The 27318-nt window shown below is 34.5% G+C and overlaps 4 protein-coding genes and 1 long non-coding RNA gene across 11 annotated transcripts; 4 read left to right on the top strand and 1 right to left on the bottom strand.

The window, feature by feature from the left end:
• The first annotated feature begins 200 nt into the window (after positions 1-200).
• Positions 201-7125, top strand: LOC123321257 (14-3-3 protein zeta). Of its 7 annotated transcripts, XR_006538834.1 has the most exons (7): positions 469-626; positions 4252-4571; positions 4657-4780; positions 5005-5168; positions 6355-6471; positions 6709-6798; positions 6922-7125. XR_006538834.1 is itself a non-coding variant. In XM_044908697.1 (6 exons), the coding sequence occupies exons 2-6, from the start codon at positions 4269-4271 to the stop codon at positions 6745-6747; spliced, it is 747 nt and encodes a 248-aa protein (XP_044764632.1). In that variant the 5' UTR covers positions 201-353; positions 4252-4268; the 3' UTR covers positions 6748-7125. The 7 variants fall into 7 exon arrangements, 6 of the variants coding, with proteins under 6 accessions (XP_044764632.1, XP_044764633.1, XP_044764636.1 ...); XM_044908697.1 differs by lacking the exon at positions 469-626 and adding an exon at positions 201-353 and having other exon boundaries at positions 6709-7125; XM_044908698.1 differs by lacking the exon at positions 469-626 and adding an exon at positions 228-357 and having other exon boundaries at positions 6709-7125.
• A 715-nt stretch (positions 7126-7840) lies between these two features.
• Positions 7841-8479, top strand: LOC123321260. The gene is made up of 2 exons (XR_006538835.1): positions 7841-8268; positions 8327-8479. It is a non-coding gene; the product is annotated as an uncharacterized LOC123321260 (long non-coding RNA).
• Positions 8480-9551: 1072 nt separating this feature from the next.
• LOC123321471 (cytokine receptor) lies at positions 9552-17043 on the bottom strand. Its single transcript, XM_044909094.1, has 16 exons — positions 16690-17043; positions 15060-15197; positions 14820-14971; positions 14629-14761; positions 14370-14502; positions 14070-14248; positions 13678-14010; positions 13310-13612; positions 13092-13243; positions 12668-12977; positions 12445-12603; positions 12182-12354; positions 12017-12122; positions 11796-11957; positions 11503-11716; positions 9552-11417 (listed from the first exon to the last, which is right to left on the bottom strand). The coding sequence occupies exons 2-16, from the start codon at positions 15175-15177 to the stop codon at positions 10496-10498; spliced, it is 3549 nt and encodes a 1182-aa protein (XP_044765029.1). The 5' UTR covers positions 15178-15197; positions 16690-17043; the 3' UTR covers positions 9552-10495.
• A 949-nt stretch (positions 17044-17992) lies between these two features.
• On the top strand, positions 17993-20473 carry LOC123322433 (elongation factor 1-alpha). Its single transcript, XM_044910391.1, has 3 exons — positions 17993-18149; positions 18749-19508; positions 19718-20473. The coding sequence occupies exons 2-3, from the start codon at positions 18756-18758 to the stop codon at positions 20351-20353; spliced, it is 1389 nt and encodes a 462-aa protein (XP_044766326.1). The 5' UTR covers positions 17993-18149; positions 18749-18755; the 3' UTR covers positions 20354-20473.
• A 3573-nt stretch (positions 20474-24046) lies between these two features.
• Positions 24047-27222, top strand: LOC123321273 (elongation factor 1-alpha). The gene is made up of 3 exons (XM_044908722.1): positions 24047-24201; positions 25515-26274; positions 26476-27222. Exons 2-3 carry the CDS (start codon positions 25522-25524, stop codon positions 27109-27111), a joined length of 1389 nt encoding a protein of 462 aa, XP_044764657.1. The 5' UTR covers positions 24047-24201; positions 25515-25521; the 3' UTR covers positions 27112-27222.
• Positions 27223-27318: the final 96 nt, after the last annotated feature.

Raw genomic sequence — 27318 nt, forward strand, 5'->3', positions numbered from 1 at the left:
ATCAAAGAGTTACTCTTTGTCGTTATGGTCATTCTCGTTTTCATCTAGACGAAGTTTTTATATGTTTTTGAAGCTATATCTTATCAAGAAACGTTTGAAAAGGTTTAGTGAATATAATTCCATTAAATTGAACGTCTTGCTTTTTATTCAGAAAAAAAATTATAAGCAAATCGTTTTAATCAGTTTTGATCGCTAAAGAAGAATATAAATTCTTGACTGACGTATTCATTCGATAACTCTTTTCTACAGGTTAGTGTTCTGTGATTGTGTGATTTCTAATTTCAATTTGTGTTGGTTTGCTGCTGTAGGCTTCTCTAGATTTCTGGGAAATATTTTTGGAATATAACATCTTCGTAAGTGAGTTATGTGTGTCTAATTTCCATATAACTTTTAGGAAATTTTGATTTGAAAATTCTGGAAGATATTCCATTAATTTTATAAATCAGTGTGTGAGAAGGACGCCATTACCATAGACGTTAGGAAGGGTAATCTTGCATCGTGCTTGCTCTATCGTTTTGGTAGACGGTGGGAATCGATTGACGCGCCGCATTCAAGATCTAGTCCTTGTAACAGACTGTGTGTTCTTCAAACATCAGTTGTTATCCTGTTTTATTATCGAATAAGTTGTAAGTTTTGTTGTACATACTCCAATATAATGAAATTCAAGTGTTCCTTATGAATACGGTCAAATCATTATCGACCAATTTCTGATTTGTATTGGAAAGTTGTGTTCCCATGCGCTTCTGCTGTCGTGAGTTGACCTTCAGAATTACATCTCGATTTTGTAAAAGTTTTTTTTTTTACGACTAAAAAGAAACATTGTTATTGCATTTCAGGTGATGAATATTTTTCTTCTATTTTTTCAATCTTCTCGATTCTCATTTCTAATCTGGCTACGATACTTGCGGCGTGTATCATGTGCTGCCAAGTTATAGATAGAAATTAATCATGTTCAATTATCGTCCTGAATAATTCAATGCTAATTTTGATTTTCTTGTTACATTCAGTTTCGGAAAACTTTATATAAAATATATAGTTTCTACGCATTAGTCGCTGAAAGGTGTGGCAGGCGCCATATTGCCTTGAGAGGGAAATAACTATAAAATTTCGGGTTTTCCCATGTACTTTATTTTGGAATTTTTTGTTATAAGCGTATTTTTACATTCTTGTATCTTGTGGGATTATTTGATGCTTTTATTCCATCATCATTATTATTATTAGATCTATCTGTGAATGAACACAATGTTGCCGGTTCTTTCAACCAGTTTCATCCTTTTGATCCCCCCTCATGATTTTACTTATCTTAATGAATATCTGTATAACCTAGTATTTGGTAATTTGTTTTAAACTATAGGCTGATTTTTTTAATTGTCTGTTTTCGAAAAACTAATGAAAAAATTATGGACACTGGTCTAAATTGATTGTCAACAGTTCTGGAGCCTTTGATTTCAATAAGCCGATTAAAGATTGATATTCAATTTGGAAAAGCTACATATCTGAAATTATTTCACTTGGATAAAAAGAGTGTGCAAATTACCTCTGGCCAAGTTTCTCAGAGTGATTCCACAGACAATTTGTAACACAAAAGAGTTTCGTTAAGATTCTTATATTTTGTTTCACTTTTTTTTCACTCGAACCAGGGCACATCTTGAAACCTAACTAGAAATCTTTCACAAAGTACAATGAATTTTGATTAAGATGATATGTTTTCAGTAGAAAAATTGTGGAACGTTACAACATATTAGAATCTTGAATAGCTTTATAACGTAAGGAAATGGGACAGAACTCTATAGGAACTTTTTGCAAATTGCATGCAGAATCATTATGAAATTTGGCCAAAGATAATTCACACACCCTATATTTCAGTCCAACCCTCACTAAAAATGATTTTCCCCTCAGCTTTAGCAAGCAGGATTTTTCTCAGAAACTGTTGAAGATGATTTCATATATTTAGATTGAAAATTTGAGTCACTCCAACGAATTTTTGAGTTGACTTCAATATGAAAATTGGGAATGGAAAAATGAGGAACATTCATAGATACAGTGTTTGACCATTTAACAATTTTCACCATAATATGCACACTCAAAAGCGTGTATCCTTTCAGATCAAGAAACTTTGTTGATTTCAAGTGTAATTGTAATTGTTTTATGAAGGGTCTAGTAAAATTTTTTTCATCTTTCACATAAAATTATGTTTTATGTTAGAAACCAAGTTTATACGACACGACTGTTTGACTATCAATTTTTCGGTGGAAAGTAGTCCATATTACAATAAAACTGTCCCATACGAAAAACAATTTATCATCCACGGTTGGGTGTTGCTGATGGCTTAAGCTCAATGCTGCTAATTAGCACAGCTATATCTAGCAGAGATACCAGATTTATTTTCTGTATGTTCAGCTCAGCAATTTCTATTGTATATACCCTTTCTTCTATAGAAAGATAATGAAAATGGAATGAGCTATTTCATATTCCAACAAATTCTAAGAATTTACACCCATCAACAATGTAATATCTGTTTCGGATTGCTCAGATTTGAGTTTTGTCAGTTGAATAGAATCTGTCGGTATCTTTGTGGGTTGAATAGGTTTAGTACTTATCTAAGAGATTATTTAATCTACACTTTGTTTAATGAGTTGAAACATTCCGTAATTTGAGTTGAGCTGCATCAGTTTCTGGCTTGCTTATGATCTAATCAGGTAAAAAAGTATTTTGGTGTATCCTAACTACTAACATAAAAAAATTTTGTTCGGTCTTCTTGTATAAGTTGTGAAATCATCGAGTGATTGAGGAATTCACATTTTTTTATGAAACCTGTGATCGATATTAGGGTGGCATGAATTTCACAGTTCCAATATTGATTTGATATAAAATTTGATGATAAGTATTTACAAAGTTTTTCCGTTTGCCGATCCTTGTTTCCTATCAAGGTTTGTGGTTTTCATGCCTTGTTCCGTTTGAGTTTGAAGTTCTTGACATAAATTTAATTCTGAGAGGTGAATGAGTTCTCAACCCATATACAACAAGGGCTTTTTGAGCTCGTTTACAGCAGCACACGCGAAAAAATGCGATATGTTCATTGATCTGTTTGTTTCGAAGTTATTTGGTCATAACGATTTTTTGCTTTTCCTTCTACTTGAAGATTTCCCCTCCCCCCCTCACATTTTCCCAGTGTTAATTAAAAACCCTGTTTTCCCAACCCTGATTTTCTCGCTATTGCGCATGTGGTTTGCAATGGCACATCGATATCCGCTGGAAACGGTTGTCTGCGTCTGAGCAAGCAAGCGATTTGACTCGCGGTCTGGCTACAGGCATTAGAAATAGACTATGTGCAATTTATAGAAATTACTACTAATAGTAATGGTCTGTGCTTGACGTCAACTATCTCATCGTCGCCTTTTCTACCTATCTACATATTTCCGAAAAAGTAAGTTGATCTCATCTAAATTTTCGCAGTGTATTCCGGTGAAAGAATCCGCAACTGCATCCTATTGATTTTTGCCCCTCAATGAAGTGATATTTTAACGCTTATTTATTTTACCAGTTTTTTCTGTCTTTCAAAAAAAGGCGTGCCTCAGAAATGAAAGTAATGAACGTGTCCCAGTCATTTATTGAACCCGTTCCAAAGTTACTTCCGCCGAATTTTTCGTAAGTAACATTCTTGGAGAATTAATATGCGATGATATCACGCTAATAACAATGTACTAATTCCTGTAACACTTCATACATTCAGAGTTGGAAAAATTGTTTCAAGATCATCTCTCGACCAGTTGGAAAACCCTTACTACTCTTTGGTGTTTAGTTTTTCAATATATTTCTTTGTTAGTTCATTCATCTCAGCCTCGGTGCTAAGTATGGGATGAGAATAACTGGTAGCAAAGATTATAATTGGAAGTGTACATCATATTATTAATTGCTGTGACACTTAACACAAATTTTACGCAATCCCTCTAATAGTGTGAACTTTCATTCGATGGTCAACTTGTTTCAAGGATCAACTTCAGTTATTGAATATTTGGCAATACTTTTCACTGAAACATAGGGAGAGATGGGCGTAGTTTTTTGTAGGGCGGTGGGAGAATTTTTTAGGGTGTCAGTTGTTCCATCGGCTATAGATAGGTTTGAACCTGTTTGAAATTAAATCACGATTTCTCCTGAATACAAATTTCTACACTTTCAAAGTATGTGAGCAGAACCTCTAAAGAAAAGAATAAATTTTTTCTATTTCTTCAATGCTCTCCTTCATTGCAGATTAGAATTAGAGCAATATGTCTGCCCCCGACAAAGACGAATTAGTTCAAAGGGCAAAATTGGCCGAACAAGCGGAAAGGTACGATGACATGGCATCGGCGATGAAATCCGTTACAGAAACTGGTGTAGAACTCAGTAATGAAGAAAGGAACCTCCTATCAGTGGCGTATAAAAATGTTGTCGGTGCAAGAAGATCGTCATGGAGGGTAATTTCATCCATTGAACAAAAGACTGAGGGCTCAGAACGTAAACAACAGATGGCCAAAGAATACCGTGAAAAAGTAGAAAAAGAACTCCGGGAAATCTGCGACGATGTGTTGGTAAGTTGAACCAGACCCATATCTACCCTGCCTGCTTAACGAATCTGAAAAATTCATCACAGTTTGACCTGTTTTTTAACTACAGGGTCTCTTGGACAAATACCTTATTCCAAAAGCTAGCAATGCCGAATCAAAAGTTTTCTACCTCAAGATGAAGGGAGATTATTATAGGTATTTAGCAGAGGTAGCGACAGGAGATACCAGAAATAGTAAGTGCGATTTTTGTTTCCGAACACCATCTTTGTTTTCAAGGAAAAACATGAACGATTAAATAAATTCACTCTTGAATTGGCCCTCATTATGTAAGATCCTGTTTTAAAGAGAAAAACCATTTGGCAATTTTTTCAAACGGAAGTGTTTCAGAAGAATAGTGTAATGAATCGTCCTGCATATGCTTTGATGGTGTATTTCAGCTTTGTTTTTACTATTTCAGCCGTGGTCGATTACTCACAAAAGGCATACCAAGATGCTTTTGAAATCTCGAAGGCCAAAATGACGCCTACACATCCTATTAGGTTGGGTCTAGCACTCAATTTCTCAGTCTTCTATTATGAGATATTAAATTCACCAGACAAGGCTTGTCAGTTGGCCAAACAGGTTAATATAATAATTAATTTTTATTTAAAGTCTGATGGCAGAATTACATTTGGATGACTTTTAAAATTCGGTCGTGTCTTGCGCATTTCGTTTGGCGAACAAGCTTCACTTATTAAAACATCTCATGTGAGATCTAATACAATAACGTGCACGTTTGTTTGCTATAACGTAGAACTTCGATTATTCTATTGACGTTCTCGATGAAAGTCTGATAAAAAAAATTATCTCGATTAACGTACGATTAATAATAAACCGATCATGAATAAATGCAGGATTAGTCGCAAGTGCTGGAAAAGGTCTTTTAAAATCGATAAAACGTACTGTGCATAATGAGCTCTCCGAAATCTAGGCTTTAATGACCCTTGGTTGTTATTCACTCAAATTCATTAGGATCATATACGGGCAGGCGTTATGGATAATGAATAACAATCAACGTGTTGTTTATCGAATAAAATAGTTGTACCCATTTTCAAATTTACTGCATCTGTACACATAATTGAATCTTTTCCGTTTTTTTTGTCGCTTAGAAGTGGTAGAAGACTCGCAGAAAGCATACCAGGAGGCATTTGATATTGCAAAATCGAAAATGCAGTCGACACATCCAATAAGACTAGGACTTGCGCTCAATTTCTCTGTATTCTATTACGAAATAATTACCTCACCTGCCCGTGCGTGTCACCTAGCTAAACAGGTTATTCATGTTATAGTAGTGTATTTTTCCTTAATTGTTTTCGCAACTTTTTTATTTTAATATTTAACACCGAGTGTTTCTAACCTGGATTTTCAATGGCCACATGTGATTCTGCCTGACCATTTAACAACTATAATAAACAGCCAAGTTCCAAAATATATAGGGTACAAAAGTTGTACAAAAATATAATTTACCATAAGGTTCTTCCTGTGAATTTGGCTCATGAAATGGAACAAACTATTTCTTGTTTTAAATTTGGAACTTGGAATCATTTGCTTTTTAAAGATTGATATCGCCTAATTAATTATGTAATGTTGTGTTGCAGATGTTATTTTTTTTTATAAATATTCGGTTGCTTTATTTTTTTTTGAGATCATGCTTTTATTTTTTGGAATTACAAATTGATATTTAACTGATGGTGTCATTTTTTTGTTGTTGTGTAATACTGATTATGTCCACTTGATGTTAAGGTTTGTATCATATTAATTATTCTAGGCATTCGATGATGCGATAGCCGAATTGGACACACTAAATGAAGATTCATACAAAGACAGCACCCTCATTATGCAGCTGCTCAGAGATAATTTAACCCTATGGACGAGTGATACACAGGTAAATCATCCTGCATCTTACATAATAATAGCTTATAAGAACAAATGTGAATCATCTTCAATCGGTTGCATCAGCTGATCTGGAAAAGAGAAGAAAGAAGTCATTTATAATAATGTCTGATGTCGCAAAGATTCGCGTACATAATGTATTGCACGTGAGTTTGTGACACGGTCATGTCAAGAAATTATACCACGAGGAGGTTTCACTAGTGGGTTTCTAAGAAATTTTACCTTACAGGGAGAAGCAGATGAATCCCAGGAAGCGGGTGACAATTGAAAAAAGTGTGGCGTCCGTTTTTAAATTTATTCGTTGAAAATGAAATTTCATGTAAGTTAACGTATTTGTGGAACTTGGTTGTGAAGTTTCATTGACAGTTTAAACAAGTTTCACTCATGTGAAACTTTTGATATTTAACAATGTTTTTAGAAATATAATGTACATTCATTACAGATTATATGTCACATTTTCACACAACCAGCAAGAAAAAGAATTCCATAATTTTTGTTTTGTCAAGGTCGATCGATATATGCTGAGACTTGTGTGATTAGGTGTTCTGGTTCAATCATATTCTTTTCAATTTCACTGTTGTAATAATTTATTTGAAATTTCAGTAATTTAGTTCTAACTTGTTAACTATTAAAATTTATTTAATAATTCTGTTTCAGTTCTTTTTAATCCAGTATTTGTAATTCGCCCATTTATTTAGGTTTTCCATACATCCCACTGGTGGATTTTTCTTGAAAATCGAACGAAATGTACATTTTAGTACACTTTTATTTTGCACACGGTTGCATGAGCCCTACTCTGCCTTCTTCCCCCTTGTTTACCGTCAAACTCACTTTGGATGTGCTATATATAAATGTATGAATATGTATTAAAAGTAAACTGCTATCAGCTCTACTTGTTTTCTGTTGTATCTGTCAATTATATTGGTCAGATAACAATAAATTTTTCAAAATCTCCCCAGCTGTTTCATTCTAGTCCTGGTTAAAACTTTTTTCGCTACTGTTGACTAATGTTTTGTTTTTTCAATTGCTTATCTGTTTTAGAAGACAGGACTCATCATTAATTTTAGATATCTTGGGCATACTATGCGTTATGTTTCCTTTTCTCATTGTTTTTTTTAATTTGATTTCTAGACTGACCCTCTCAGCGTCTTATCCTTCAAGTTATCCCAGCTTGAATTGTGGAGACATAGAATACAGAAAAATTACCGCTATGTTCCCCGTTACAGAGTTGCTGAAAGGTAAGATCTAATACTCTTTGAAAATTAAGAGCATATTAAAATTTTATGCAAATTTTTTCTAAATAAAATGTTTCCATATGAAATGAATCTTGTCCTCGAATGCCATTTAAATGTAATAGGAAATATTATTGTTTTTCCATATATAGATGCTGAATTAATTTCGATTTATTCTGAATGAGTTTTTTTTTTGAGCAGTCTGTAATCAATATCATCTTTCTTTCTTTTTCTGATGAGCTAGGTGGGAGGTTTCACTCCTTAGAACTAAATTTTCTATATATAGGATCCTTAAATTTATGGAATTTGCACTGTTGGGAAGTGATTCGCCAGTTTCACTTATTGAGTTCTCATGAAAGATAGGTTTCATTAGTTTTGGGGACCCTTATAGGTTGTTCCACAGATTAGATGATCCATCTAAAATGAAAATTCAACCTAGAGATGAAGCTCGAGCTGGTAGATCGAGAAGTCGAGGGGAAATAGAAACTAAGGATGAAAGCACATGGGTGGAGGAAGAGATGTTAGGTTACAGGAAGTATATCGAAATGGCAAATCAGGTATACATTTCCCCGATTACGTCACATCATTTATTAAATGCGAACATTTTTTTTTTAGGCTGATCTGTTCTCTTTTCCTAGGCCTGAACAGGGTGAATAACTGATATATGGAACGTTAGTTCTGAATCCTGGTTGGAAAAATATGTTTGTAATTATTTAAGTTTGCAATTATAGTTTCAATAAAGAAAAAAAAAAGTTACTGTTGTTTGAATATATCGTTTGATTCAATATGAAATACAAAATTTATCCTGAGCGGTGGTATTTGGCCCTATTCTGTATCTTCAGATAGATTAGATGTGTGCTAGACAAGTGAAGCATAGTCTGATACATTTAATTTTGATCTGAAGTGCAGAATACTGCCATTTGTGATTTCGCTAACTGTATAATTATATGTATATATATATATATATAGCTAAATTCCATGGGTACTCAGCAGGGGGCTTGGTTGTGAACAGAGACAACTATTTGTCGTTCGAATGTCTATATTTCGAGCCTATTGTCTCTGTTCACAACTAGGCCCCTTGTCAAGTACCCATAGAATTTAGCTTAGATTATACGGCAATACTTCCTATTAACTATATAAATAGCTATCATTACATGAGAATTTACTCCATTTCAATAAATATTCCAGTATTGACTACTATAACTATAAAATAATTATGTATGTCTGCTCTGCAATAATAGAACTGCGGTTAAAATATGAACTACTTATGGTGCTCACCCATTGAACTAGTTCAATGTGCTCACCCGGTGCAACTAATAGTATTTTTCCTTGAACTTTTGTGTTAAAAATCTCGAGGTCACATAAAACATGTTGATTTAGCTTCCTTCAGTAGGAATTTTAATTCTTCAATTTTGACACTTGTTATGAAACTGAACTTTAGTTAAATGCCGAGCTTTTCCTCAGTTAGTTTTCCGTTACACACAAAGAAATTAAAAGGAATGTTTCAAGTAGCTTTTATTAATGCAGAAATAGAATTTCCTTGAACACTGAGCTGTCAATACAAAGTTACTGCATTTCTAACGGGGATTAGAGTGCATTCATATTTTACAATAAGCTTGTTTTCGCTTGTAGGATAGTACCAAATCTATTGAAAGGGCAATGGGACATGGCTGGCACAGAAACTACACGTTTCGAATGCGCCATGTGCGATCGTTTTAAACAGATTCGGAACCATCCCAACAAAGTTTTACTAGATAGGTTTTTAGCGGGATTTGAAGCTTATTCATACTTTTTTGCAATTTCCTGAATACAGCTCCATCAATCAATATAAAGAACAAAATATGAGGGGAATATTTAATGGCTTTTTCCAAATCTAATCCACATCAATTCTTATATGAACTTCAGAGTCGATCAACGCTAAGTTTTTTAGTATGAACATTCATCTATTCAAAGAAGAAATTTTGAGTATTCAAAAAGATAATTTCAATGTGGCCTGTGTTTTACTACACTTTGCCATTTTAAATAGTGGATGGCAGGAATTAGAGATAAGTCAATAAAGCAAATTTATATAATAAAATATATATTATTCGTTAGTTAAAATATTCTAGTGTAGAATTTTTATTCTTATCCTGACACCCACTTCTCACAACATATAACATAAAAAATTCGAGATTACTTAAAAAGTGCTTGAAACTTCCATTATCACTAGCATGACATTGCAATAGTTAATCTTTAATCTCCTACCACATTTATTTGGCAAGAGAGAATAACACAAAGAGTTTTTGGAAACATTCAAATATATCAGTCAAAAATTTAAGGCACATTCATCAAAATAATTAAAGGTGCAAAAAAATAATTGATAGATCACGAGAATTTAGAGCCAAAAATTGGGCAAACTATGTGGCGAAAAAACAACTGAATAACAGGATAGGAACTAGAGATGAAAAATCTATCACATTAGGATGAAACCTTAAATTATTCATTACATGGATTTGTCTTGAAGGTGTGGCTGAAAATTCTCGTACACAAAGATTTTCCAACTTAAATTTGATATGTACAATAAAAAATATAACATTATATAAAAAGTAACAAATTCAATCTCTTTCGTATCTGAGACCTTAATATTTATTTCATACTTTATTAAATAATGTACATCAAATTGTAGAATCTAAATCAATAGTCTCTACTTCTACTTTCAATGAGAAAAATTAGGAAAGAATGGGGCCAAAGATAACACTCAGAAAATCACTCAACAGTTTATTCAGGATGAGCTCTCAGTCGATTTTAGTCTTCCTTCAAGGTTTTATTGTCTAATTGTCTATGAGGAACATAGCCCTTTGATTCTTTTTTCAGTGGAGGTATTTCTCCAATTGTCACATATCCAGTTTTTGAATTCGTACTTAGGGAAGAAGGCTGCCAGTTTGTAATATCAGTGGAATTTTTCAATGTCATATTATCTGCAATTTTTATGTAGGCATTCTCTTGGGGTGAAAGGGCCTGCTTTGTTTCTAAATTTAATGAGTCTGGAGAAATAACATCTTTACTTCCAGCAATGACGTAAGCTGGATTTTTGTCTGCTGGTACAGGACTTTTGAAAGGTATATAACTAGGATTTGCTGTTTTCAGAAGTTCTCCAGTAAAAACATAAGGAGAGGTGGGCTCTGGAGAGTTGAACGATGCTTTATCCATCACAGATGGTAAAGGAATATACGTTGAATTGCCTTCTGTATTCAAATTTGGGTCAATTCCTAAAACACAGTATGTTTTTGGTGGAGACTTCATCCCGCTGTTATTACTTCCCTCTAATGGGAACACAACATAGGGCTTACTTATGCTAGTAGGGCGGATATTTCTTTGCCTTAAGGACGAAGTAGTTAAATCAGACAAATCTTCAGCAGATGGTATTTTCGGTTGTTCAGTTCCGGAGTCTGAAGTACTTGATGATATGTTACTTGCTGAATCCAAAGAACATGTTACACTTTCATGAGCAGAACTACAACCACTTGAGTCTCCGATATTTGTAGTGGGTGAACCTTCATTCTTCTTCATCAAGAGATGTTTTTCATCATCAGCAGCATGATGACCATCACTGTCACTCCTTGGTTTTTGTGGCCAATTTACTAAATCCACCTCGATTGCTTCACTCTGAAGTCCAAGTGGCAACTTCACTTCCACATCTTTCATTATCAAGAAATGTCCGTATAATCTGTAAATAAAAATAATGGTTGTTAGTTTTGGAAATCTCTGAATCTCTTGGCAGTTTATTGAAAATTTGCATCATCTATATTTACCTCTTGAATAAATATGTCATAGCAGATAGAAACAGAATGATGAAGGGTACCAAAAGATAGATGGTATAATTTCCAGGGGATCGGCAATAAGATTCAATCTCATCACTCCATTTACCATGGTAAACTCTATCACCATCTAAATTTATAGCTCGTACCGAAACAAAGAAGGAAAACACCTTTTCTTTGGCACAGCTATTGAAGCCCCAATCTTGACCTATGAAAACAGGAAAATAATAAGTTTATTTCTCAACATGAAGAATAAAAATAAAAAATGAGAAAGGTGCTCTTCTCACCTGTTACATTCAAGATTATTGTTTTATTTTCTTTATCTTGTTTTTCTTTTATCTTCAATTCATAATATTCTATTCTTCCATTGGGTTTTAGAGGACTATCCCAACTAATCTGAGTATATGTTTCATTTTGTGTAATAATTGGCTTCCTGATCGCGCTGGGATCTATAAAATAGGTTCAAGATAAATGATTTTCTGAGATGTTGTTCATGTTAGCAACTTACAACCAATATTTGTCTGAGTCCTTATTTCTTCAGAATGTTCTGAACAAGTTACAGTGCATGCCTGCACACTGATGGTATAGTTTTTGAAGCTTGTCAAATTAGTGAGCTGAAATAAATTATTTGTAGCTTTAGTACACCTAAATAACTTTGACCTTATATTATTACCGTAACAGACTGCATTTTAGCACCTCTTACTGGATCAATTCTTCTAGAATCATTGTTGTAAGAAATCTGATAATATTTCAACAATCCGTTAGTTTTCTTCGGAGCATACCAACTAAGTGAAATTGTCGAATTTGTTACATCTGTCAGTTGTAGAATTTGAGGAGCTGTGGGTGCTGAAATTGGATGTGGAAGACCGTTGTTAGTAAACTGGATTTTTTATATTAAGATTATCGAGTCTACTTTCAATTGCAAACTAAGCTCACCAGTTTCTAATGTTGTCGACAGAAGTGGTTCACTTCGTTGGCTATACTTAGTGAAATTTATCACTGCAGCAACTTGTAAGTTGTATGTGGTATAAGGTGCAACATCATGAATAGTAGCGGTTGTTTCATTGCTTGGTACAGTTGTATTCTTTTCGGGTTCTGCAATAGAAACAATATTTCATGAAAACTATGCTCTTTCAATAAGAGCCAATTCACACACTACCTCTACATTTGAAATTTTGTTCAGGAGACCAAATAGGGCAATAGTAGATGATGAATCCTGTTACACTTTTATCAGAACATCCAAAACTCCATTTCACTTTGATGTCTGTGGATCCAACACTCACTCTGTAGAATTCGTCAATCTTGCCAACACTATATTTATAGTATAAATCTGTACAGTGTGCCCATGTCATACCACTACTACCGTGATCAGTATTAGCGGAAATGGCAAACTGAAATGTTTTATTGCTTGGTATTCTTTGGTCATGTGATGTCTTATTCCTTGGCACTACAATCCAGTCCAGCTTTCCCTGTAACCAATCACATGCTGATATGACAAGTCTACAAATACTACTAACTAAATTGTAATAATTTCAATACCAGACTTGACACTTATTCTGTAACATCACTATCAAAATACATACAGTGCAAGGAGGTCTTTCTTTTTCGTCATTGCACCAAAATATGGTGTAATTCCTAATGGGTTGGTGGAGTTTCATTTTCGGAGGTTGCCACGATAACCTGTAATATCCGTGATCCAATTCCTCTTTTCTCAATCTTGTCGGTTCTCGAGCACCTAGAATTGCAATTATAAATCGTTGAATAATCGTCTCTGACAAGTATTAGGCTTGACCAAACTTACAGTTCTGATGTGTTGGAATTTTCACAACTGAAAAGTCATCAGAATATCCCATCTCATTCTTGGATCTTATTAAAAACGTATAACTTTTATAGGGAGATAAACGTTCATAGAGTAAATATGCATTTTCTGTTGTATTCTCGATTTCTTCATTCCCTTCAAGTGTCACCACATAAGTGAAATTTTCGCCATTTCTTTTCTCTTCAGGGACGTGAGACCAATAAATGCGAACATTTCTATCTGAATTATTTCCATACGTCAAAATCTCAAAACTACCAATGTTTGTTCTTGGTGCTTCATCAGGTACTACAAGTTAAAAAATAAAACAAATTATGAATAATGTTTCAACTAATATGTTCAGACAGACTCACTTTTGCTTTCGGTCAGGACTGTCAGAGAGGCATTATCTGACCACAAGCCAACATCTGCAGGATCAGCTACAGCAGAACGCAGGGAAACTCTGATATCGTAATAGGCATGCGCAAATTCTAAATTTTCAAGTTTATGTTTAACTTCAGCTTTTTCTTTGATCGGAATGATAGGACTTGACTGCCATTCTTTAGTTCCATAAGACGATTGATACAATACCCTATAATGGAGACCGCTTCTAAAAATACGCATTGTTGACGGTATGGACCAAGATAATCCCACAGAATTCCATGTTTTACTTATAACTTTCAAGTTCTCAGGTTTGTTAGGTATAACTAAAAAATTAAGCGGCATTATTAATGGTTAATAGCACTACAAATCTTTTTCAACTCACCATGTTCAAAGTGCTTGAATAGTTTGGTAGGCATAGTATAATTTCCAAAGGTATTATTAGCCGTTAGGCTGAAATAATATTCAGATACAGATTGTCTATATATAGGTGCTGTGCCCAAATTCCAAGTGCACTTCATTTCAGATCCTTCTTCTCCTTCAATTTGTGGGCACTTGAATTGCCTTAAAAAAAAAAAGGGTGAAATGTTCAATATTGCCAATAATCATAATTTAATTCATTAGAACATACAAGAGTTTAGTTAATACCTCAATAATTGTGTTATTATTTTCAACATAAACTTACTCTGAATCTGGATCTAGAGAATAAGTGAGATTATAGGTTGTCACTATGTAATTCTGTGGAGCAGTCCATCTACATGTTAAATTATCCAAATTTTCACTTACACATCTGAAGTCTGTTATTTCTTGAGGAGGGACTGGAAAACAGAAAATTTCAAGAAAATAATTACATCAACTAACATGCATTAATCAGTCTTGAAATTTAAAACACAGAGTAAAGCATGTCAAATATCCAAGTGAAAATGAATTCAATCACAACTCACCTCCAACATAAACAAAATTCGCACAAACATACTTCTTTTTTTCAAATTTATTGGTGCATATGTAGTATTCCCTATTTCCTTTCGCAGGTTTTTCTACATGTAGTTTGATTGTTGTTTCGTTTATAACTTGTATCTGAAAATATAATATACTCGATATATCATGTTTGGCAAAAGTTAATCGTATTACTCACCATCTCACTATTTAAATTTTTGGTGCCTCTAGTGAAAGTCAGTTTCTGGCTTGCATTTGGACCAAATGATTTCGCTGCATTTTCGTTCAATATACAGTATATATCTAAGGGTTCTCCATACCTTATAACTATATCACCTTTTGGTACAGTATCTATAATGGAAAATCATGAACATTCATTTCGAATTGAAAATACATGAAAAATATCGTCTGATTTGAAGAATACATTGAAGATACTCACAGCCTGTTGTATTTACACCATTCAAGCATTCTTGATCACCATTTACAAATTGTCCAAAACTTATCACAACTATTATGATACCCACGTAGAATAAGGTAAATTTCAAAGAAATACCCATGTTTTTTCGAGTTCACTCAACTGAAATAAAATACAAAAATTATGTTGAGTGAAGGAAAAATGAACAAAAAACAAATATTTGTTGATTCCAAAAAAGTTTTTCCAATAACTAAAAAATAATTTAAAATGAGTTAATTCGAAAATCCATAATTGTTATTAGTTTCCTCCTCCAGAAACACCCTGAAAATAGTACCCATAATGAGCACCAAACGAGTATATCAAAAAAGATAGATACCTTTCATTTCAAATTATAACTACATTTATGTTGAACAATTCAACATGAAAACAACCCTTATTATCATACTAAATATGTATTGCAATATGATGATACTGGTTTCGATAAAAAGGTGATGACAAGGAACTTGACGGTTGATTTCAAACTTCTCTTCACTTTCATTCACAAAATTCAATAGTGCAATAGAATATTTTAAGTAAATATAATCAGATAAAGAGGTAGTTTCATATGAATTTTTTTCAATCAAAGCTATCAGAATTTGGGTAACTATACCTTAGGAACCACCTCTGTTAGTTATCTTCGAATTCAATGAATTATTATTAGTAACAGAATTCAATTCATTGTTAGTTCATGATGGGGAAATGTAAAAATTAATCAGTATTTGTTGAAGATAGAATTGAATGATTTTAAGGTTATTCAAACTGCCTTAGATTCCAACAGTTTCACCTCCATTCCATTTTCAGAAATCAGAAAGCAACAATCTTATATGCATTGTTGAAAAATTTTTGTTCAAATGATAAAGGGGTTGACTAATATGTTTCCACACAAGCTTTCATTGATAAGGCACTTTAATGTTTATTTGCAGCCATAAACAGTGTGATATAGTTATCAAGTGTTCAACAATACTTAATGAATTCTTAAATAGCATAAATGAAACACTCCAGCTTTTTAGAGACTAGTTATAGCAAGGCATAATTTTATTTTAAATACATAAAGCTCTATTTTTTGGGGAGCTACAGAACTTTGGCAATACCTATCAAAAATCAAATCACCAAAACTATGAAATGTAGTTGTATGATTTAACATAATGTTTGCTATTCGAAAGACCTCATAGACCACCTAGAGAAGGGTGTACTCAGAAAAATGTTCAAAAGCAGTCATTAAAACTTGTTGAATCTTGTGTCAACGGAGATACCCATAGCAAATTGATCTGAAGATACTACCATTTCCAAGCCTTCAATAATAAGAGTTTAAAATTATATGGAGTTCTCTGAATGTCATCTTGATTCTTTAGATACAATTATGGTGTAAATATTCCTATTTTTTGAAACTGTTGAGCATAGTATATTATACGTAGTGGAATTATAAATATTTGAAATGAAGAATACTAGAATAAATAGTAGAATTAAAACACATCCATCGATGTCATCATCGAACATAAGCTAATTATACATTTTGATTATTCCACGAAGGCTAAGTTGATGAAAAAGTAAACAAATACCCTAACTTTTGATACAACTGAACAAAATCATCCTAGCTTATCATTAAAATACTTGCCTATATCAGCCAGATTATCATTATATCAAACACTGGTAGAATAATTTAATCAGTCACACCGAATCTTGCCTCAAGAAAGAATATCTAAATTGAATATGGAAAGGACCATTTCTGTAATACTTGGAATTGATAATACGTAGACGGGCCTCAATGCTTCAATAGAGAGTCGTGTGGCACAATCACTATTTAACTTGCACTTCTTTATTGATCGTTCGGGTTATTCTAGACATAATATTAGTTCATTGTATTTCATTCGACTATTAGAACAGATATTTTTAATTATTATTATTTGGATTCATTCATCACTAATATGACAGTAACGCATAATGACATTACGCAACAAAGATGTCTGCCACCATAGAATGAAAAAATCGATTCGTGCGACCTGGAAGCATAGAACAATAATCTGTGATTTGGAAAAGTTTGAAAGAGGGTGGTTGTCGCGACATGATTCAAAAAAACTCAATAAAAACCCCATTATCACGTTTTGTGTCCTTAGCAAATTGAAAATAATATTATCATATAATAATTCATCATAAGAGTTGCTTTTAATTTTTCGCGAATAATGAAGTACTTTGTCTTTAGTTATGAAAGGATTTCTACAAAGTCTGAAGAGCGTGTATGTCTTCAATCATCCTTGATCAAACTATTAATGGACTGAAAAATATGAAGACTAAACTCTATCTCTAGTCATGACAGTCAAAAAAGTCTGTTTTCATCTTTCATGATTTTTGATAATGTGAAATTGGATCGAAGATTGTATGAATTAAATTTTTCTTATCCTCGTCATTTAAAAATCGGATTGAAGATCGAAATGCAGTACTATTGTCTCTAGTCATTCAAAGAATTCTGAAGAAGGCAGTGCTTTAATGATCTTCAAATTGAAGACGAAAATTCTCTGTTTCCAGTCATGAAAAAATATTTTTAGATAAGTCTTAAGTCTAAAGATTCTTAAAATAGCCAAATGCCCAAGAAATGTAACTATGAGTCTCTTACCTTAAGGTAGCCAAAATGCCCATAAATGTATAGAGAGTAATAGTTACATTCTAATTATTGTATTCTCTTTTTTATATGAATTTCACAAATATCTTGTTTTCAAATCCGTACAAATTATTGAAATCTACAAAATGAGAATATTTTGACGCCCTCTACGATGTTGAAATCATTCATAAATATCCTTTAGAATATTTTATATATTTTCGCGGAAAGGTCAGATGAACTAGATCGCGCCACTATTTGAATGCTATTTCGTAGCCTATACGATTTCCGTTTCGGCGTCACTAGCTACGCGTAGCAACCAAATAAAGCTTTTTAATTTGGTAACGAGGCTTTCAGCTCAGGCTCTTCCTTTTTAAACTTGATCGCCTTACTGTGTGGTTGCAGTTTGTTTCCGTTGCTTACATAGTGTTCCTATAAGTTAGGTCCTCCGTTAACTGTTGCATTTATTTTTATTCCAAACAGTAAGTAAACGTTTATACATATCAATACAATTAATACTTCTAATATAATGATCTATTTCGGCTGTATAAACTTGAAAGTAGTCGATCACCACGTGTACGTTTAGATTCCGGTATGTCGGCCATATGTTATTCTGCTATTATTACTGTTAAATAATTGTTTCTTAAATTCTTAAGGTAACTGTTAAGAAATTGTAATTACTTTTATAAATTTTATCGTACCTACATTGAGCATTTGACTTCGTATACACGTGGTGATCCAATTTTCACAGCCATTTTCTGTTGCTGACGTATTCTGCATCAATTTAATTTACTCAACAGGTGATGCTTTCTACTGAAGCTATTCATTTTGTATTAAATTCTCTTTTATATTTTGAGTCAACTCCACGGTCATTAAGGGACCCTATTCATATAATTATTTTCAATCGGTTATCAACGGTCTAAATGACCCTTTCAATGAGCACGCTGCGTTGTTCGTAGGGTAAATTTTTTTCTCATTCACCTCTTTAAATTTCTATTATGCTATTATTACTTGTTTTGGAGCTATAATTGATATCGACTTCGTGGTTTATGTGAATCATCTCAAAATTCTTTATTTGCAGGTTCAAAATGGGTAAAGAAAAGACTCATATTAATATTGTCGTAATTGGACACGTAGATTCTGGTAAATCTACAACCACAGGTCACTTGATCTACAAATGCGGTGGTATCGACAAACGTACCATCGAAAAGTTCGAGAAAGAAGCCCAGGAAATGGGAAAGGGTTCTTTCAAATATGCGTGGGTACTTGACAAACTTAAGGCTGAACGTGAACGTGGTATCACAATCGATATTGCTTTATGGAAATTCGAAACCTCCAAATACTATGTGACCATTATTGACGCCCCTGGACACAGAGATTTTATCAAAAACATGATCACAGGTACATCTCAGGCAGATTGTGCCGTGTTGATTGTAGCTGCAGGTACTGGTGAATTTGAAGCCGGTATCTCGAAGAATGGACAAACTCGTGAGCATGCTCTGCTCGCCTTCACATTGGGAGTAAAACAGCTCATCGTTGGTGTGAACAAAATGGACTCCACTGAACCACCGTACAGCGAATCTCGTTTCGAAGAAATCAAGAAGGAAGTATCGTCATACATTAAAAAAATTGGTTACAACCCTGCAGCTGTAGCTTTTGTGCCTATCTCTGGATGGCATGGAGACAACATGTTGGAACCTTCCACCAAAATGCCATGGTTCAAGGGATGGGCTATTGAACGTAAAGAAGGAAAGGCTGATGGTAAATGTTTGATTGAAGCTCTTGACGCTATTCTTCCCCCATCTCGTCCTACTGAGAAACCTCTTCGTCTTCCACTTCAGGTAGGTTTGGTTATAGTTACAGTTATTTGTGCATGAGAATCTTTCAATTTGATACGGTATTCCATATTTCTTCCAGTATGATGAATATTCAATAATGAAATTAATTTATGATTAACTCTTTGGCTTAATCTTTTCTGAAAATATTGGAGAAAATTATGATTTTTCATTGAGCGACTTACTGTATATTTTAATGGTTTGTTTTTATGCAGGATGTCTACAAAATTGGTGGTATTGGAACAGTACCAGTAGGTCGTGTTGAAACTGGAGTTTTGAAACCAGGTACTGTTGTTGTCTTTGCCCCAGCTAACATCACTACTGAAGTCAAGTCTGTGGAGATGCACCACGAAGCCCTTCAGGAAGCTGTACCCGGTGATAACGTTGGTTTCAACGTTAAGAACGTATCTGTAAAAGAATTGCGTCGTGGATACGTCGCTGGTGACTCCAAGAACAACCCACCCAGAGGTGCTTCAGACTTCACTGCTCAAGTAATCGTATTGAACCACCCTGGTCAAATTAGCAACGGATACACCCCAGTTTTGGATTGCCACACAGCTCACATTGCCTGTAAATTTGCCGAAATCAAAGAGAAAGTTGACCGTCGTTCTGGTAAGACCACAGAAGAAAACCCCAAGGCTATCAAATCTGGAGATGCTGCCATTGTTAACTTGGTACCATCCAAGCCTATGTGTGTAGAATCTTTCCAGGAATTCCCTCCTCTAGGACGTTTCGCTGTCCGTGACATGAGGCAAACAGTTGCTGTAGGAGTTATCAAAAGTGTTAGTTTCAAGGAAGGTGGAGCTGGCAAAGTCACGAAAGCTGCCGAAAAAGCAACAAAGAAGAAGTAGTTCAGTTTTTTCGAATATTTTAAAAATATTTCATACTACATTTTGCAATAAAACTGGAGTTATTTTATATTTAATGACTTTGTGATCTTAGCTCTCCAAATTAAAACCTTATAAAACCTATTTCTTGGTTATTTTCATTTTTATTTATTGAAATGTTCAAATGTATTATTTATATATAACAAATTTATACACTTGAACTCATTTTGATTCTTACCCTGAAGGAGGAAACCATTCTAGTTTCTTATCCTATCATCACATTTCCTAGTGTACTATTAATTGAATTTCCTCTACATTTACAGGATTGTTGTTATATCTTCAAGCCAATGATGAAAATTTTATCTGCCTGTAGCAGTTCAAGTGCTACAGTTTTCTAATCTAATAATTTATACAGTTGTGGCCATGGTATGATGTTATCTTACCTCACCAACTCTACGAATTTTAGTGGCAAGCAAAAAGTACTGAGAAGAGATGATTGACATATTGTTCATTAGTATATGTTTTAGGAAAAATTTTGAAGGTTGCCTGCACTGAAACTTTCCCAAGTAGGCCTCTGATCCTGATGTCTCTCCACTGATGAGATTGGACTGTTGAGACTCACTACCTCGAATCTAAGATTGTACTCTAACCTTTGCTTCAAATAAACTATTTAACAGTAATGAAATTTCTTTTTTTTTGTTGAATATTAATTGGACCAAACCCTATCTTTATATCAACTGTAATCGTATTTTGTTTTTTCTAATTGTGCGTCAACATTTCAGAAATCTAATCGTGCTCTATCTCACGAATGATCGTCTTTGCTTTTCACTTCAATCGACCTATTGCTATGAATAAAATATAAATTTATATATTTATTTATCAGGCAATATTGTTTCAAGAAACGGCTTCATACATAGTACAACAATAACTTACAAAAAATCACTTCCTAATATACTATATACATATAAGCTATTATCTTCCACCATGTATTGGCGTAGGTATGGAGGGTAGTACTCTCCATAGGTGTAGGGTACTATATCAATAAATTATATTATCCCCTCGTGTACGAACAAATTTCTCGCCTCCCTCATTTGCTTATTATCTCCTCTAAAATACTCCCTCCCTTTCTGGAGCCACTCTGCGTCTCCTCCAGCTTTTGTTCTATCACATCCTTGATTTTTCAATCTTTTATTTTATCACGTATTTTCATTGCTGTGCTTATCAAAGATACCTCTGTACTTGCTGCATTGTTTCCTGTCCCCCTTCCATATGGGTACGATTAACGATGTTTACCAGTCTACTAGGGTGGCTTCTTCTTTCCAAGTACTCTGAAAATTTCCAACATTTCTCCCATTCCATGTTGTCGCAAGATCTTAAGCATTTCCGTTGTGGTTCATGCAATTCTTCAAGATATTTATTGTCTGCTTCATTTCCTTCTCATCTAATTTTTCTTTTACCTTAGTTTTTTGCTTTTGAAATTCTTCAATCTCACCCCCATTGATGAGTACCTAGTTCCCCATAAAGTAAAGACAGTTTTCATCTTCGTCTCTTATACTGGCAATGTCATTTATTGGGTTTTTTCTTGTATTTTTAAGAACTTTGTAGTACAAATTTTGAGTTTGATAAGTTTCATGGTCTCTTTCCATTGTTTTCCCAAATTCTTCCCACTTTTTCTTCTTTTACTAACTTATCAATTTCTTCACAACTTTCCTAGGTACACACTGATCATACCTATACACTGATCTATGATTTAAATATTGTTTGCACTTTTTATTATCAATCTTGACTTTTTTCCCTATTTCGCTAGTCCAACATGTCCTTTCTTTTATTTTATTTGTCTTCCGGTAGCTTCCACAGGTATAATGGGTAGTCTCTATATAACTATATCCTTTCCCAAAAGTTCTTTCCTGCTTGGCACCCCTGTATCACATCTCCAGAACTTCTTTCTCTTTCGAATATACAGGGTGTCTCATTTGAAAGTGTCCACCCTCAATACCTCAACAACGAATCAGAATTTGTGAAAACACTCAGACAGGTCGATTTTTGATGACAGGGGGACATGATCTGGGATACAAAGCTTGTTTCTACTAGCAATCCCCTGAAGAGGGTTTAGTTTAGTTTATAAGGGGGTTACGTTTCACTGCGACCTCAAGGTCTATTGTGCCCCTGAAGAGGGTTGCAATCCCATCAGGAATTTGAATAGGGAAAGTGGGTAGTTTTGTAGCACAAATATATGCATGGATTCAAATTTGTATGAACCTGCAGTTTGTGTTCTTATTAAGTGAATATTCACAAAGTTACAGGGTATTTTTTATAGAATTATGGTGCCGATAATACTATATAAAACAGAGATGTTTTGATTGATCGTATAATTTCTGTTGAAAGAAAAATAGAAACAAGCTTTATATTCCAGATCATGTCCCCCTGTCATCAAAAATCGACCTATCTGGTTGTTTTCACAAATTCTGATTCGTTGTTGAGTTATTGAGGGGGGACACTTATAAATGAGACGCCCTGTATACAGTGTACCAATTTGAAAAGGTACCACCCTTAATATCTCGGCCCCCATGCAAAAAGTGGTGAACTTTGGTTCGCAGGGGGGAAATTTCATACGGTTGGTTCCAATCAATTGGTATCAACCCTGTGAGCGTGATAATAGCAACCCCAACCCCTAAAATATTGAATGTGGGGGGGGTTGAGTGACAACTTGTTTTAAAGGTAATTCGATTGGCTTTTCAAAAATGCCATATACTTGGCGTCATAGCTTTGTACATTTTTCTTCTTTAATTTTGTATATTAACACTAACTAAGTGATCGCTTAGTATCGTTTGTATCATTGATACAACGATTTAATGTTCCATTAAAATTTTAATTGTGCATTAAATTTTAATGAATGTTCCTGCAATTGGCCTTTTGAGAAGTAAAATTGAGGATTTATGCACCCTCTACGAGGGATGGAGAGTAGTTCATTTTCTTTTATGTGACAACCCTAGCATTTTGTGACATAAATGTTGTTGAGATTGATTTGGTCCTTGGGGATTTTTTGTCCACCTTCTTTTTATTATTGGGATGAAATTGTTAAACTTATTGAATTTGAATTTCAACTATTTCGTGTATTTTGAGGTCAATGACATACTCTTTAAGGGTGATAGGTGTTTCTGAAGTTTTATCGAAAACATAACTTTCTTGTAGGGTGGTTATTGATGAAAGGACGGCGCCAGCCTTTGGGCTATGGGGGCAAAACAACCAGCAATTGGGGTAGGATGGAGCAAAAGTAAAATCTCCTTTAACCCCGCCCTGTGATTTTCGTATGTTATGACTAACTTTTTTAGAATCGAGAATCTGGGGTGGGGGTGCATTTGTCCTTTTCCTTCCCCTGTGTCGACGCCCATGAATAATATGAAACTAAAATCACACTTACAAAAATAATAACATCATCTGCAACAGAAGGTCCATGGATTGTCATTTCATAAACTCAACTACCCCCTACCCCTTGTAGAGGGTGCATGATAAACTTTTCTATTATATATGAAAAATGAAGCAAAGATTATAGTTAGGTTAGGCCTAACTCTATAATTTTTGAGATTAAGAAATTTAAAATTAAAATTCATCTGCATGTTTCTAGTGAATGGCACTCTGTAGCAAAGAGTAAAACTGGGCTAACGTTCTGTGGTTATACATTCATTTGATGTTCTGTGGATATTCCTCTATTCAATTTTTTATATGTTCTGTGCCCCTATCTTTTCCGTCTACCTCTGCCATCACAGCTGCCACTCCTGCCAGCCAGTTTGATTCGTTTGCTATACAGCTCGTAGCAATTATTGTACCCTAGTTTTGACCTTTAGATTTTGCATTTATTTGCATTCCAAGCTGTGAGTAATAATTTTATTCTATAAAATTTTTCTTGTGATTTTTCTATTATAATTTTCCATGTATGCGGTCCCAAATTTTCACATGTTCATATATGGTCCTTTCTTCTCAAAGTTAAATGAGGCGCCCTCGATTAGTGTAGTTTTTTTTTTGTATTTGCGTTCCTAATTTTCACCGGTTTATGTACTGTAGTTGTGGTTGAGAAAGTTTATTAGAGTGGTTTGCCGACATGAGTGTAATTTCATGACCTCATGGCCAATACCATTAAGGGACGTTGTGCCATTTTGTCAAAGAATATTTTTTCAGATTCAAAATGGTCATCTGCTATCTTTTTAATTCCTGAATAATTATACTGTTATTTCATCAAATTATATTTCACTTAAAAGAACACATGTTAAATTTGATCAATGGTGAGGTTATGACGACATAATTCCTTAGATCACCAGGAAATTCTAATAATTGGTTGTTTATTGAATAATTCATTTGAAAATAAATGTTCGATTGAAATGAGACTAGGTCGACTGTTCACATATTTTTCACCATCTTTTGAAATCTTATCCAACAAATGTAATTAATTAATTTTTTATCGCTTGATAAACTCAATCGGTTTCCTCTCTTTGTTCTAGGAGGTCTCAAAAAGGAACGAATTTTATTCATCGTAGAAATATTTTTCTTTCATTTTAAAAGCTTATTGTCGGGTTCAATTCGGAAGTCATGTGACAGTATGTACATAATTATTTGGCATATGCTGCTGCATGAAGTACGAATTGCCGGCAACCGTTCTTTCTTATATTGTTGCAATGGATACAATTTATTGCAATGGAATTCCAATCATTTCATTCGTTAAATGCTGATTATACTCATGAAAATTTCCATTTATAACCATATGTATCTTATTTATTGCTCAAATTTTCACCTTCTTTCGGTAGATTTACACAACAGTACAAACAATTTAATACGATTAAGATAATGAGCGTGTTTATGAAATATTGAGAACATGAATACTAATGGTGGTTTCACACGGGGTTTCTTAGACCTGGGAAATGGACAATCTCATTGGCAAATGGTGTTCACGTGAATGCCGTCTGCTGATTGTATTTTCTTAGGTCTCGGTTTTTAGGGACTCTGAATGAACCCACCATTAAGGTGGGTTTATGCTGAAGGTTATCTGCCTATCAGATTGTTCATTTCTTAGGTCTTAGTTCTTAGGAACTCTGCGTAAACCCAACATTAGATTTCTAAGGACCGTTGTAGGAAGTCGCCCTAATTTGGAGACAGCAGTTATTCATTTTTTATCGAAACAAATTTATTGCAGATTCAAAATGGGTAAAGAAAAGACTCATATTAATATTGTCGTAATTGGACACGTAGATTCTGGTAAATCTACAACCACAGGTCACTTGATCTACAAATGCGGTGGTATCGACAAACGTACCATCGAAAAGTTCGAGAAAGAAGCCCAGGAAATGGGAAAGGGTTCTTTCAAATATGCGTGGGTACTTGACAAACTTAAGGCTGAACGTGAACGTGGTATCACAATCGATATTGCTTTATGGAAATTCGAAACCTCCAAATACTATGTGACCATTATTGACGCCCCTGGACACAGAGATTTTATCAAAAACATGATCACAGGTACATCTCAGGCAGATTGTGCCGTGTTGATTGTAGCTGCCGGTACTGGTGAATTTGAAGCCGGTATCTCGAAGAATGGACAAACTCGTGAGCATGCTCTGCTCGCCTTCACATTGGGAGTAAAACAGCTCATCGTTGGTGTGAACAAAATGGACTCCACTGAACCACCGTACAGCGAATCTCGTTTCGAAGAAATCAAGAAGGAAGTATCGTCATACATTAAAAAAATTGGTTACAACCCTGCAGCTGTAGCTTTTGTGCCTATCTCTGGATGGCATGGAGACAACATGTTGGAACCATCCACCAAAATGCCATGGTTCAAGGGATGGGCTATTGAACGTAAAGAAGGAAAGGCTGATGGTAAATGTTTGATTGAAGCTCTTGACGCTATTCTTCCCCCATCTCGTCCTACTGAGAAACCTCTTCGTCTTCCACTTCAGGTAGGTTTGGTTATAGTTGAAGTTATTTGTGCATGAGAATCTTTCAATTTGATACGGTGTTTCTTCCAGTATGATGAATATTCAATAATGAAATTTATTTATGATTAACTCTTTGGCTTAATCTTTTCTGAAAATATTGGAGAAAATTATGATTATTCATTGAGCGACTTACTTTGTTTTTAATGGTTTGTTTTTATGCAGGATGTCTACAAAATTGGTGGTATTGGAACAGTACCAGTAGGTCGTGTTGAAACTGGAGTTTTGAAACCAGGTACTGTTGTTGTCTTTGCCCCAGCTAACATCACTACTGAAGTAAAGTCTGTGGAGATGCACCACGAAGCCCTTCAGGAAGCTGTACCCGGTGACAACGTTGGTTTCAACGTTAAGAACGTATCTGTAAAAGAATTGCGTCGTGGATACGTCGCTGGTGACTCCAAGAACAACCCACCCAGAGGTGCTTCAGACTTCACTGCTCAAGTAATCGTATTGAACCACCCTGGTCAAATTAGCAACGGATACACCCCAGTTTTGGATTGCCACACAGCTCACATTGCCTGTAAATTTGCCGAAATCAAAGAGAAAGTTGACCGTCGTTCTGGAAAGACCACAGAAGAAAACCCCAAGGCTATCAAATCTGGAGATGCTGCCATTGTTAACTTGGTACCATCCAAGCCTATGTGTGTAGAATCTTTCCAGGAATTCCCTCCTCTAGGACGTTTCGCTGTCCGTGACATGAGGCAAACAGTTGCTGTAGGAGTTATCAAAAGTGTTAGTTTCAAGGAAGGTGGAGCTGGTAAAGTCACAAAAGCTGCTGAAAAGGCAACTAAGAAGAAGTGATTCCAAATTCTTTGATTATTTCAGAGGTTATTTTATATGTAATGACTTTTATGTGATCTCAGATTATTTCAACACCTGTAAATGAGACCAAATAAAAATGGTTTACGATGACTTTTTATTATTTTGTTACCCTGATTTCGATTTGTTGTCTTGTGGTATTCTGTTTATCTTTCAATTTCAGAATAGTTATGAAGAACGGAAACGTTA

Source organism: Coccinella septempunctata, chromosome X, assembly GCF_907165205.1.
Source record: "Coccinella septempunctata chromosome X, icCocSept1.1, whole genome shotgun sequence".
Classification (NCBI taxonomy): Eukaryota; Metazoa; Arthropoda; class Insecta; order Coleoptera; family Coccinellidae; genus Coccinella; species Coccinella septempunctata.